Source organism: Microcebus murinus, chromosome 9, assembly GCF_040939455.1.
Source record: "Microcebus murinus isolate Inina chromosome 9, M.murinus_Inina_mat1.0, whole genome shotgun sequence".
Taxonomy (NCBI): domain Eukaryota; kingdom Metazoa; phylum Chordata; class Mammalia; order Primates; family Cheirogaleidae; genus Microcebus; species Microcebus murinus.
Window position 1 is genome coordinate 90,111,287 of NC_134112.1, and position 12,395 is coordinate 90,123,681.

Genomic DNA, 12,395 nt, shown 5'->3' on the forward strand with positions numbered 1-12,395 from the left:
CTGCCCCACCTGTCCCCAATCCTGACCTCCCTGTGGCCACCACAGAGCCACAGTCTGCAGATGGGCCCACCTGAGCACTCAGGTCCCTGCTGGGAGCACAGTCCCAGCTCTTCTCACCTTCTCCGCCCAGGTGCTCACCACCTTCAGACTTATGGCAGAGACTTCCTAATGAGCTGCAGTCACTGGACCCCCAGCTTTTTGCCTGTCTGAACCCAGCAATCCCCACCTCTGTGTAAATCCCACCGTTCACACCTAACACCAGCCATCACAGGGTGGGAAATGGTGGGGAACTGCAATGCCTGGATCCCAACTGGGTCCTCACAAATACTTCTAGTCAATTGCCTACACACACCTGTCCTGGACCCTCCACCTCTTTGCACCAAACATCTTGAGAGTTATAGTTACTTTGACTCCTTCCCCTCACAATGCCCTCCCTCCCTCTCCTGAGCCCACAGGAACAGCTCCCACCCCACCCCACCAGGCAACCTGGCCACATGGATCCCATCCCTCTCTAGCACCGCCCATCCAAGTAGCTGCTCTTCCTGTTTGCTCAGTGGTCACTGAATCCAATGGCCTCTGCAGTCTTCATAGTTCAGTGGACTCTTCTGGGGCATTTGATCACCTCCCACCTGGTTTTCTGGTCACTCTTCCCATCCATGCCCCCCAAATGAACTCTTCCTACATTCCCTGACTCCTCAGCTCCCAACAGCCAGATGGTTAAAAGCACAGGGTCAGTTAACCTACAGTTAAGCCTTTAATAGGCACATATCTGATCTAATGCTTCTCTCTGACACTCCCTAGCCCCCACAACTATGCTGCAGCAAGACCAATGGCTTAATCAAAAGCAATGAATGAGGCCAAGCAGGGTGGCTCAGGCATGTAATCCCAGCACTTTGGGAGGCCAAGGTAGGAGGATGGCTTGAGGCCAAGAGTTTGAGACCAACCTGGGCAACATAAGGAGACCCCACTGCCACAAAAAATACAAAAATTAGGTGGACATGGTGGTGTGTGCCTGCAGTCCCAGCTACTGGGGAGGCTGAGGCAGGAGGACTGTTTGAGTCCTCTGTACTCCAGCCTGGGCAACAGAGCAAGACCCTGTCCCTAAAAAAAAAAAAAAAAGAAAGAAAAAGCAATGAATGAAATGGTAGGATTAGGATTAGTTAGGCTGTGGGGGAAATTTGAGGGGGTTCTGAAAATCATACCACATGCAACTATGAGGCTGGCTCTGCTGATGGGTAAGATTGTGCTGTTGCTTCTTCATTTTCCTGGTTATTTAACCCAGTACCTTCTGGCCTGATCGCACTTGCCTGTGCAATCAGAGATGGAAAAACTAGTTAGCAGCCTTGGATCTGAGAACTACAGGACAAACTAAAGTGGAGGCAGCAAGTCACCAGCAGACACAGCCCCCCAGGAAGGTGCGGGGAGAGGCAAGCAGGCACTGGTGGGTAGGGCAGCACACCGTGGACAACTGGACCTCACAGGCAGACATCCTGGTGATGCAGAGTCACCCTGCCAGGCCTCTGCCAGCTGGACCAGCACCAGCCAGTGCCCAGGAGGGAGGCACTCATAAACTGCTACGTTTAGGGGCACACACTACATACACCGTACTCTCCATGGGCACAACACACTTTTCTCAATGGTGAACCTGGGTTCTGTGGGACCTGAAACTTCTTGAGTTGGGAAAAAGAAAAATACAAATATGTAACTTCTGCAAATTTTATCAAAATGTATAACCATGTGACCATACTGTTAGAGCCCCTCCTATGGCCTTGGTAGGGGCCCCAGCAAGTAAGGGGCCCTGAACCTTCAACTTCATCAGCTTAGTGATAAATCCACACAAAGCCCTACCTAGGCCAGTGGCATCAGCTCTGTTATACCCCTGCTATGGTCTGAATGTTTATGCCCCCCAAAATTCATACGTTGAAACCCTTACCTCTAAGTGATGGCATTTAAAGATAGCACCTTTGAAAAGTGGCTGGATAACAAGGGCAGAGCCCTCATGGATGGGATTAGTGCCCTTAAAAAAGAGGCCTGAGAGAGACCCCTTCACCCCTTCCTCCATGTGAGGTTATTAAATGCGAAGACACTGTATCTATGAGGAAGCAGGATCTTGGACTTCCCAGCCTCCAGAACTTTAAGAAATAAACACCTGGTGTTTATAAGCCACCCAGTCTATGGTCTTTTGTTACAGCAGCCCAAACTAAGTCAATCCTTGATACTCGGAAATGCCTGGTACCCAGCAGCTACTCAATAAAACAGATGCTAAAGAATGAGCTTCAGTCTTCATTCACTTGAGATAAATATTCTTTTATTTCCATACTCTTTGTGACATTTGCGGCACAGGTATTCAATCTCATGGGGATGTTAAAACCCACACTAGGAGGGTTGTCCAGTGTGTTTAGGTCCTAAAGTTTAGGCTATGCGGCTATGGGCACTCACGGGCTAAGCCTGGGGGTCCTCAAGGGGAGCTACTCATCCACGTCACCTGTCAGGGTAGACGAGCATCCTCTGAGTGATGGGTGACCCCCACCAGGACCAGGGGAACCAGCAGGGACTCAATGGCAACACACAGTAGCCACCTGTTTCGACGATATGAGAAAGGCCAACCAGGAGGAGCAGCCAAAGAGCTGCCCGGATTGTGCCAGAGCAACAGAAAGAAGTAACTGTGCTGCCCTAAGCCCACCTGGGCTGTCCTCCCCCAATGGCTACTATGTCATCCTGACAAAAACTAAAACAGATGCCATGAGACCCTGAAAAATTGAGTCCTTGCAGAGATAAACTCTTAAAAATTAAAACGAATCCATAAAATTGTGTCTAGAAACTCTGTGCTTGGTGCCAATAAGCAGCAAAGTCAACAAAGAGAGTAAATAATAAAACTTTAACACATTATTAAAAAGCAAAAATGGACTCACCTAACAATCACTACTGGTTAGTCCACCAGCGAGCCCAAAAGTGACTTAAAAGTGAAAACCATTATCAGAGATTAAGAATGTAACTTCATTGAGAAGTCAACATTAAACAAACAGTTCATTAAAAGTTTTTTTGTAAAAGAAAAAAAAAAAAAAAAAAAAACCCAATCCCAAACAGCTATTTCAGGGAGGATCAGCATGGAAGGCCGCAGATCACCCTGGTGCACCCCTCACTGGCGGCTGCCAAACAAGGAGCCCAAGGCGAGCAGGACAGAGGGCCCAACCGAAGGCTTGGCAGAGGTGGTGTAGTGGATAAGGTACTCTGGGTAGACCTGGTGCTTCTCAAAGACCACAAAGATGGAGGGGTCGGACACGCTGTTCACGCAGCTGTCGTAGAAGACGTTGCTCTGGCCTTCCTTGGCAGGGGGGCGGACAAAGGAAGCGTTGCCCCTGACAAATTCGCCTACCAGTACCCGTGCCAAGAACATCATGTGGGACTGTGTGTCAGATTTGCTGTAGTGGTGGGAGTACGCAGCATCGCGGGCGAAGTAGCTCCCTGAAATGACACACACAGGCTCAGCTGGGCATCTGCCGCATGGTGTGTAGAGGGGGGTGGGGCCGCAGTAGAGAAGCAGTGGATGTCTGGGCAACACACACACACACATACATACACACACACACACACACACCGGTGACCTCTGCTCTTACTTCATCATAGCTCCCATCTCCCTCTGCCTCCCTTCTCCACCCTTCCTCACAAAGGAGTCACCAGAGAAAACTTTCAAGTTCCAAATCCATCACACAAAACCTAAAGGCTCCCGGTACACTGCTACTGAACCCCCTGAACCTCAGTTTCCTCAACCATAAAAACGGGGCGTTCCACTCAACCTCCGAGAGTTGGCAAGGAAAGTGAATGAGACACCACACGTGGAACCATCCCGTAGATACTGGCAGCCCAACATATAGAATCATGAGTCTCGTCAATGGGAACCTAAGTGGGAAGCTGCCACCCACACATTCAAGCTCACAAAGCTACCCCAGCTGTTGCCCACTTGACCCCAGGCTCTCACTGCATCAGCCTGAAACTGATGTGGAAGTGATGGAGCTGAAACCAGGACCTCAGGCTAACACACTTTCTAAACTTGGTAACCATACTGTGGTTATAGAAGAAGATGACATCCTTTTTCTTAAGCCATGTTAAAGGGTGAAGTGAGACAATATATGCTACCTACTTACAAATGGTTCAGAGAAAAAAGAGAATGAGTAGCAAAATATTAAAATGGATAAATCTAGATAAAATTCATATAACAGTTTTTTTTATAATATTCTTGCAACTTTCCTGTGAGTTTGAAATTATTTCCAAATAAAGTTTAAAGGTAACCAAGAAGAAAACACTGAGATACTCATGACAGCTAGAATACACGTGTATGTGAGTGTCTCGGAGGTTTCCTGGTTTCTATTCTACAGATATAGTGAAGATACAACCCAGGGACCTAATCATGGCAGAGAAGGCATCCTGCCTCCTCTCCCAGCTCCATTACCATTTTCCAGTGCCTCTGCTCCACAGGGAAGCAACACCCCAGCCCAGGCAGGGCCACCCTGCCCAGACCTAGAGCCAAGCTCCTGGCCACACACATGGAGCAGCCAGGGCGAGGGTGTAGCGGACAAGAATCCCCAGAGGGCCCAGCACCGCCGCTCACCAAGTCTGACCCTGCTCAGCAGTTCAGTAGGCTCCCATGTCCTCTACCAGTCTGCTTTAAATGGTTTCCCAGGGTGAGACAACATGGGATTCTGCCGGTGGAGGCCTAGCCTCGCCTTACCCTTGCCATAGGAAGTGCCATGAAGGCCACAGACCCGCCAGTCGAAGTTCTGCTGGCAGATGGCATCCACGAAGCTGGCACTGGTGCCATGGAACAGCTGCCTCTCGTCCACCACCTTCCCTCCATTTTGCTTCTGCATCTGCCCTTTTTGCCTAAAATCGCAGAACAGGTGTTGGGGGTAGAGGGCACCAGGCACCAAATACAGCAGACCCGACTTAAGAAAACACGTTTTGCCAAAGTTACAGAAGGTGCTGAGACCAGGGGATGTGGGTCATGGGCTGCCTGGGCCAGGCTCATAAGGCTCTAGCCATGGGCCAGAGAATGGGCAAAAGGTGGAGCATGGTACACAGGTAAAAACCCCGCCTCCACAGCTCTGGGCCTCCAGGAGCTCCATGGATTCCAAAAGCAGAGCAGCTATCGGAAAGCAGGAAAGCAGGCACAACTCATTCCCCCACCTTGCTCCTGCAAGGAGCAGAGCCTGGGAAGACAGTGAAGCATGGCAAGGCCGCTGGTCTGTGGGGCCATCCTCCTCCACTTTTCCGCTGTCCTAACTTCATCACTGTGCATACAGTGCAGATGACACCATACCCACCCCACATGGGGACAGGTAAGCAAGACTCAACCTGCCATGTTGACCTGCTGTGGGTCTCTCCCCACACAGATAAGTGCCTAGATGCCCCCAGGACCCACCAGTCCTCATGCACAAAACAGAGGCCCATGCTCTCCAGCCAATGGCCTATGTTCCCAGGCTGAGAGTGTAGGTGGGCTGTGCTGCCCCATCCGGTCAGTGTTCATAGAGGCAGAATGGGCAAGGAGAGTGCTGGTTCTGCCACAAGTCATGAATAGGAACAGGAGCTAACCTCTGGACAGCCTCAGTGCCCTCATCTCTACACTGGATGTGTGCCCCACAGCCCTGAGGATAAGCAGGTGAAGGAGCAAAGACACACAGTGCCTGGTACTCAGCAAGCAGCCCTGGGTAAGAATGGCTGCTGCTCTGACTCTTCTTGGTTAAGCAGCTAGCGGCATAAGGGGACAGAGCCACCAGCACAGCAACAGTGAGCCCCCACGCACCACTGGTAGACCTCCCAGAGGGCCAGGTTCTGGACTCGCTCAATCTTCTGAACAAAGTAGAAAGGCAGCGTGCGGTTAAAGAGGTTCCAGACCTTCCGATACTCTTCTGAAGAAGAACTGAGGGTGATCTTCTGTAAGGGGAAAATGTTTTTAATATGTTATTGTCAAAGTGCAGAATACAGATCAATCCCTTCTCAAGGCTGTTTGTAAATTCTAGAACTGCAGAAGGACAAAAACCCAGAAAGTGATGACCATATTTCCCTCTCCTCTGATATGTGGTCTCTCGAGGCACAAGAGACAGTAAGTCCTCACTTAACATCATCAAGAGGTTCTCGGAAACTTCAACTTTAAGCAAAACAACCTACTGCATGCTACAGGAACTTAACTCTTGTTTACATCAATTAGCATATGGTAAAATTTGTTTCTTTATACAGTATTTCCTTTTGCTTAAAGTCAGTTTCCAAGAAACTGATGACGATGTTAAGCGTGGACTCACTACATTTGCAAACTGTAGTCACTTTCCTCTTGATTGCTGTAAAATCAGTGCTAAAGACAGACACATGATGCTTAAACCAGGTGTCTTGGGTGTCCTCAGGATGTCCTTGCTCTACTTTTGTGTCCCAGAAAGGCCAAAGACACAAGTTAGACTACAGGATCATGCAGTTAGTGTCAACAAATGTGTCTGAATTTCTCTAGCCCTTAGCACATCCTGCCTGCACTCTTAGTGTCTGTGCTTTGAACAAGCTCAATGAGATAAGTCCTCCCAGCACAGACATTGTCATGTTGTAAAAGTCTGTCTGCATACTGCTTGGCAGGAGGCCAGCTGTCAGACGTCAGTCCAGGTGTCCTACACAGATGGGCGGTGTCAGACTAGAGCTCCCTCCCCTGGTTTCTCTTTCTTTTCTTGCTTAATAAAACTGATATTTATCTGCTAAGCCCAGCTTATAAGCTCCTTATTTCTGCCATTTCTAGCCAATTTCACAGCTCATCTTCCTTCCTTCCACAAGACATCTTCTCCTGCAGAGCCGCCGCCATCTCCTGGGTGGTTACCTTAATTTAAAACCCCCAAGACCTAAAACAACCACAAAAACCCACATCTACCACTGCCCTCCTGCTCCCCAAACCCCAGCCTTACAGCTTCTTCAGTGTAAACAGCGCGATCTGCTCAAACATCCACCTCTACAGAACACCTTTTCCTTCTAGCCCCAGGCAACATGAGTCCCCTACCTTAAAGCCAGGGTCTGGCAGGGCTGAGGGGTCCCAATAGTCTGGGATGCTCTTTGGGCCTTGAAACTTGACATTGCTACAAAATGTGAACAAAAACACAAAGACGTTTTATTCATAGATATAGCAAATCCACCATACGCAGCCAATATCACCAGTCTTGAGTCTCAGCATATCATATTTTATAAGCCAGCAGAAGGTAAGGAAGCATATAAACACAATATTCACCATGTGAGAGCACTAGCTTTGCCAACATGGCCAAACTTCAAATAATTACTCATGAGAGATTAATTTCTCACCTGTGTCCCAACTACTACAAAGAAGGGATAGAGCACATGATTAAAGCAACACACACAGGGCCAACAAATCTTTATCCACGATTTTGAAATCCTAAGAGCTCTAAAGATATTTTTTAAAAAGCCTCAATAAGGTATAACTGACATAAAAACATTTTTTAAAAATTTAAAATTGATATCAAAATTCATTTGGCAGTAGAAATTTTACTTGAATTGGTAAGAGGCTACTTATGGTCAAATTTACCCTTCTTCAAGTGTCTATACATATTCTTTACCGCAGAGATATGAATGTGCTAAAATACAGTGTGTCATGTAATGCAGGCACCACATTACCTTTCTAAAAATAAAAATAAATAGAAGGAATTCTAAAAGACATATGGCTCAAAGGGTTTAGGAACAAGAACTGTGAAACTATAATTCCAAATCATTTCTAGTAAGTTTCAGAATGCACTGTTCTTCCTAAATAGATCTACCTTCTGTTTCTGCTGGCATGAGACATGTACCTTCATCCTAAGCCTCAAAGAACTCCCACAGATAACTTTCCCACAGTTTAAAAATAACTAAGCAAGGTCCCACCAGCAAGAATCAGCCAGAAACAGATCCAATAAGACGTAAGATGCTGAAATTATCAGATTAAAAAACAACAATTATTCTTCCAATGTTTAAAGAATTATTTCTTTTAACATCTTTTAACATGTTGTCTTTTATAAGACAAACTTTTTAAACACATGTTTAAACACAGTTTTTAAACACATGCAAAGAACAGGAAACTATAAAAAGACCTGGAAGATCTGAAAAAGAACCAAACAGAATATCTAGAAACGAAAAGTACAATCCTTGACAGTAAAAGTTCAATAGAAAAGCTTAATAGTAGATGAGACCACCTGAACAGAGAATTAATGGGATGAAAGATATGTGAAATGAAATTATCCAGAATGTGGCCCAAACCAATAAGGAGATGGAAACTATGGGAAGGAAGTTGAGACGTGGAGTGCAGAGTGAGTAGGGCTCACCAGAATCTGACCAGAACCTAAGTGAAACTCCAGGAGGAGAGGAGAGAGAACAGAGCAGAGGCAATTTTCTAAGAGAACTGATAAGACATACAACCCACACTTTTAGGAAGCCCAAAGAATCTCAAGCAGAATAAATAAAAACACATACCTACACACACCATAGTAAGAGTATATAACTCCAAGATAAAGAGAAGCTCTTCAAAATAGCCAGAAGAAAACAGATTGATCATCGTCAAAGAAGTGCCAGTTAGACCAATAGCTGATTTCTCAAAAACAACAATGGAAACCAGAAGATAGTGGCAAATAACAAACCAATAGGAGATATTTGCAATTTATGTAACATACCAAGGGCTAATCTCTCTAATAGATAAAAGGCTCTTCTTGATATTTAAGAAAAATACTAAAGTTGATAGAAATGTAGACAAAAAAAAAAAAAGAGTCCACAGAGAAAGGGAAATAGTCCTTACATGTTAGAAAAAATATTCAGCCTTACTCACAAGAGAAAGCAAACTAAAGTACATCGATGAACTTTTTCCCACCTCTGAGAACGGCAAAAGCCCAAGAGCTGAGTAACTCACTCTGTCGGCAATGCAAAGGGAAACGGGCATCTCACGCCATCCAGGTGGGAGTACGTGATGATTCAAGCCCATGAAAAGGAAGTTGGCTTACCTCCTAGGACTCTGACCTGATGATCTACCTCCAAAATTTGAAACAGCACATACACCAAATGGTTCATTGTGGTATTACATCTTGTAATAACAAAAGACTAAAAACATAAACATCTATCAAAAGGGGATAGATTAAATAAACTATACGACATACACATGACAGAGAACCATGAAAGCAGAAACAGACTGAGGAAGACGTCAATGAATTGAAACAGAGTGATTATCATGACTTGTTTTTAAGCAAAAAAAAAAAAAAAGTACACATTATATTAACATGTTACCTTTTGTGCAAAAACAGAAGGGAAGGAAATATCTTTATGTGTATATATGTATATTCATTTGCTTATTTTTGCAAAGAAAAACCCAAAAATAATGCAAATGGTTACCCACAGTGGGAATAAGGTAATGATAACAGGGAAAAAGAGAGAATGAGAATGCCTTTTTATACAGTTCTGACTTTTAATTATGTAAATGTTTTACACATAGTCAAAAATAAATTTTAATTAAAAAAGGAAAAAGTAAGACATATTCCCAGGAAGTTACTTTGCTAGACTTGACTCACAAGGCACTGTTTCTTATACTGATAATACTTTTCCTCTAGCTTATACCAAACTCTCTCTTTTTCTTTTGTTTTTTTGAGACAGAGTCTCACTTTGTTGCCCAGGCTAGAGTGAGTGCCGTGATGTCAGCCTAGCTCACAGCAACCTCAAACTCCCAGGCTCAAGCAATCCTGCTGCCTCAGCCTCCAGAGTAGCTGGGACTACAGGCATGCGCCACCATGCCCTGCTAATTTTTCCTATATATATTAGTTGGCCAATTAATTTCTTTCTATTTATAGTAGAGACAGAGTCTCACTCTTGCTCAGGTTGGCTTCGACTCCTGACCTCGAGCAATCCTCCCGCCTCGGCCTCCCAGAGTGCTAGGATTACAGGCGTGAGCCACCACGCCCGGTCCCAAACTCTCTTTTAAATAACCTCTCTGTATTTTACAAACACAACCATTGAAGTCCACCTTTGAAATCTTAACAGAACTGTTGGTTCTACATAAAACAGAAATGAGCCAGACTTCTCAGGGTCATGGAAGGTATACCCAGCTAATGGCAACACTGGCTAAAGTCCCAGCATTGGCTATGGCAAACCCAAAACTGTAATGGGCACTGTGGTCCCTATCCACCACACAGGCCACCTTCTCCCATTATGTGGCCATGTGGTTTAGAGAACCGACCCCACCCCATGGCTCCAATCCCATCACATTTGCCCAATCCTGAAACAACACTATAGGTTCAGATACTGTCTGATCAATGCAAAACCCAAGAATTTGCCCCATCAGCTATAGGAGGTCTCTTTCCTCCTGTATGTTTACAGGGCTAAGGGCTAACCTAATGGCTCCTGGAAGCCATCTTGTAACATAAGGAAACACATCCTGAGGATAAGGCTGGCCCATTAGTGACTGCAATACCAGTTTTTGGAATTTTGGTATTTCATGATATTCAAGTACTGAAATGCATGGATTTTCATTCGTGTAATTCCATCACTATTTGAACATTTAAAAAAATTCAGATATTTGACTCAATTGTTCCACTGAAAAGACAAACTGATGAGCTGTCTTGAAGTCTAGATTTGCTTGCAGATCAGAACAGGCAGCCTTATAATTATGTATTACAAACCCACAAGGATAACTCTTACTCTGGTCCAACTATCAGAATGTGATAGACAGTGCTGGAGCACTTAGTTGCACAAGCCAATGAATGCCCTTGAGTGCTGGCTGTGGCAGGTCTTCCATTACCTGCAGCAAGGCATACCCTAGCTGATAACATACACTAATTCTCAAGTCCCCCAAATACAACCTACCAGGTTTGCATGGTCTTCACATCCTGGGGAGACACATATTTGGGTCTACGGCAAACCTTCCTAGTTGTGCCATAGACCAGATTTTTCTGAATGAAGGCTGAAAAAAACATAACCAATGAAAAAAACATACATATGTACATATACACAAACGATGGCAATATTTTATAAACACAAATTAAATGGGTTTGAAAGCTAAGCCAAATGTGTACAGCTCAGAATCGGTTTGTTAAAAGTAAGGCAGTTTACACATTTCAAATATTTATAAAGAAAATAGGTATCCTAAGGAAACTGTGTTTAATGAATAGAGGAATGATTAGTAATTGACGTATCAATTATACATGAGTGCTTTTAAATTGTTCCTTCCAATCTTGTTTAAACTATTATTTTGCTTAGCAATTTTTCCCAGCTTAGATATAAAAAAGCTTCAGCCCAGCCTGAAACCAAATTACTATTATACATCTTGAGTTAGTGGGATTTAAGTGTTAATAATTTTACTCTTATGACTTTTTTTGAGTTTCATTAAACTGACTCCATGGTGGTATTTATCCTCCTTTCTAAACTCACACTATCTTTAATAAACAAAATTCTTGCTTCCCAATTCTCAAGAACCTCATATTCATCCTGAAGATTGGGGATCTGGGCCGGCATATTTGTCATAGCCTTACCCACCAGGAAAATCCTATAAAGTCTTTTTTTTTTTTTTTAAGCGATGGGGTCTCACTATGTTGCCCAGGTCGGCTTCAAACTCCTCGACTCAAGTGATCCTCCTGCCTCAGCCACCTGAGTTGCTGGGACTACAGGTACACACCACCTTGCCCAGCTAATGTTAGTTCATTTAAAAAACATTTTAATATTAAAATTTGTAGATGTCTGGAATTTACTTTATTGTACTTGAGCATAAACTGTGTGATAACCTGAGTGTATATCCCTTATGCTGCAGCCCAAGTGGTCACCATTCCTGGGGGGGGGGGGTCCACCCATATTCATCTGGAGCCCACAATCCAGATGAAGCAACCATGATCCCTTTTGTTACACAGCACTCACCCTGGCCACTGAGGCTTTGCTCATTAGCATACTTAAATGGATTTTATTGGCTTATTGACTACCTGTGATGACTCTTAAACAGCTTTCACTGATGAAATTAAAAGTTATTCAAGATATATGGACCAGCTAAATATGTGCCGGATACATTCTCTACCCTTCCATGGACAGAGTAAAGGGAGACCTTTTCCTTACTGACTCTTACAGAGGATACACTAGAAACTACATCCCTAAATGAACCCTGACTTTGGGGGATTCCACCCATCTGATGCCAGCTAACAGAATGCCAGAACTCTGTCTCTGGAATCTTGGCATTTGCCTTGTGTGAATCTTTTGTGACAAGAGTCCCTAAAAGGACTGAGCCCCTAAAGGAGCTGAGTCTTCCATGAACCTACAGAACAAGTCATCTGGGCTGCTGTGTGTGTGTGTGTGTGTGTGTGTATGTGTGTGTGTGTAATTGCTTCCTAATAAATAGTTAATAAATGTGTGTTGCAGAGCTTGGT

At 44.6% G+C, this 12,395-nt stretch overlaps 1 protein-coding gene across 1 annotated transcript in view; it reads right to left on the reverse strand.

The window, feature by feature from the left end:
- Positions 1 to 2,286: 2,286 nt before the first annotated feature.
- The window catches only part of PARP12 (poly(ADP-ribose) polymerase family member 12), a 36,149-nt gene continuing 26,040 nt past the window's right edge, over positions 2,287 to 12,395 (reverse strand). The window contains exons 8-12 of the mRNA XM_012767997.3: positions 10,852 to 10,948; positions 7,028 to 7,103; positions 5,801 to 5,931; positions 4,730 to 4,881; positions 2,287 to 3,465 (exon numbers count right to left, since the gene is read on the reverse strand). Coding sequence (XP_012623451.1) covers positions 3,140 to 3,465; positions 4,730 to 4,881; positions 5,801 to 5,931; positions 7,028 to 7,103; positions 10,852 to 10,948 — 782 coding nt within the window. The 3' untranslated portion in view covers positions 2,287 to 3,139. The remainder of the gene's footprint in view (positions 3,466 to 4,729; positions 4,882 to 5,800; positions 5,932 to 7,027; positions 7,104 to 10,851; positions 10,949 to 12,395) is intronic.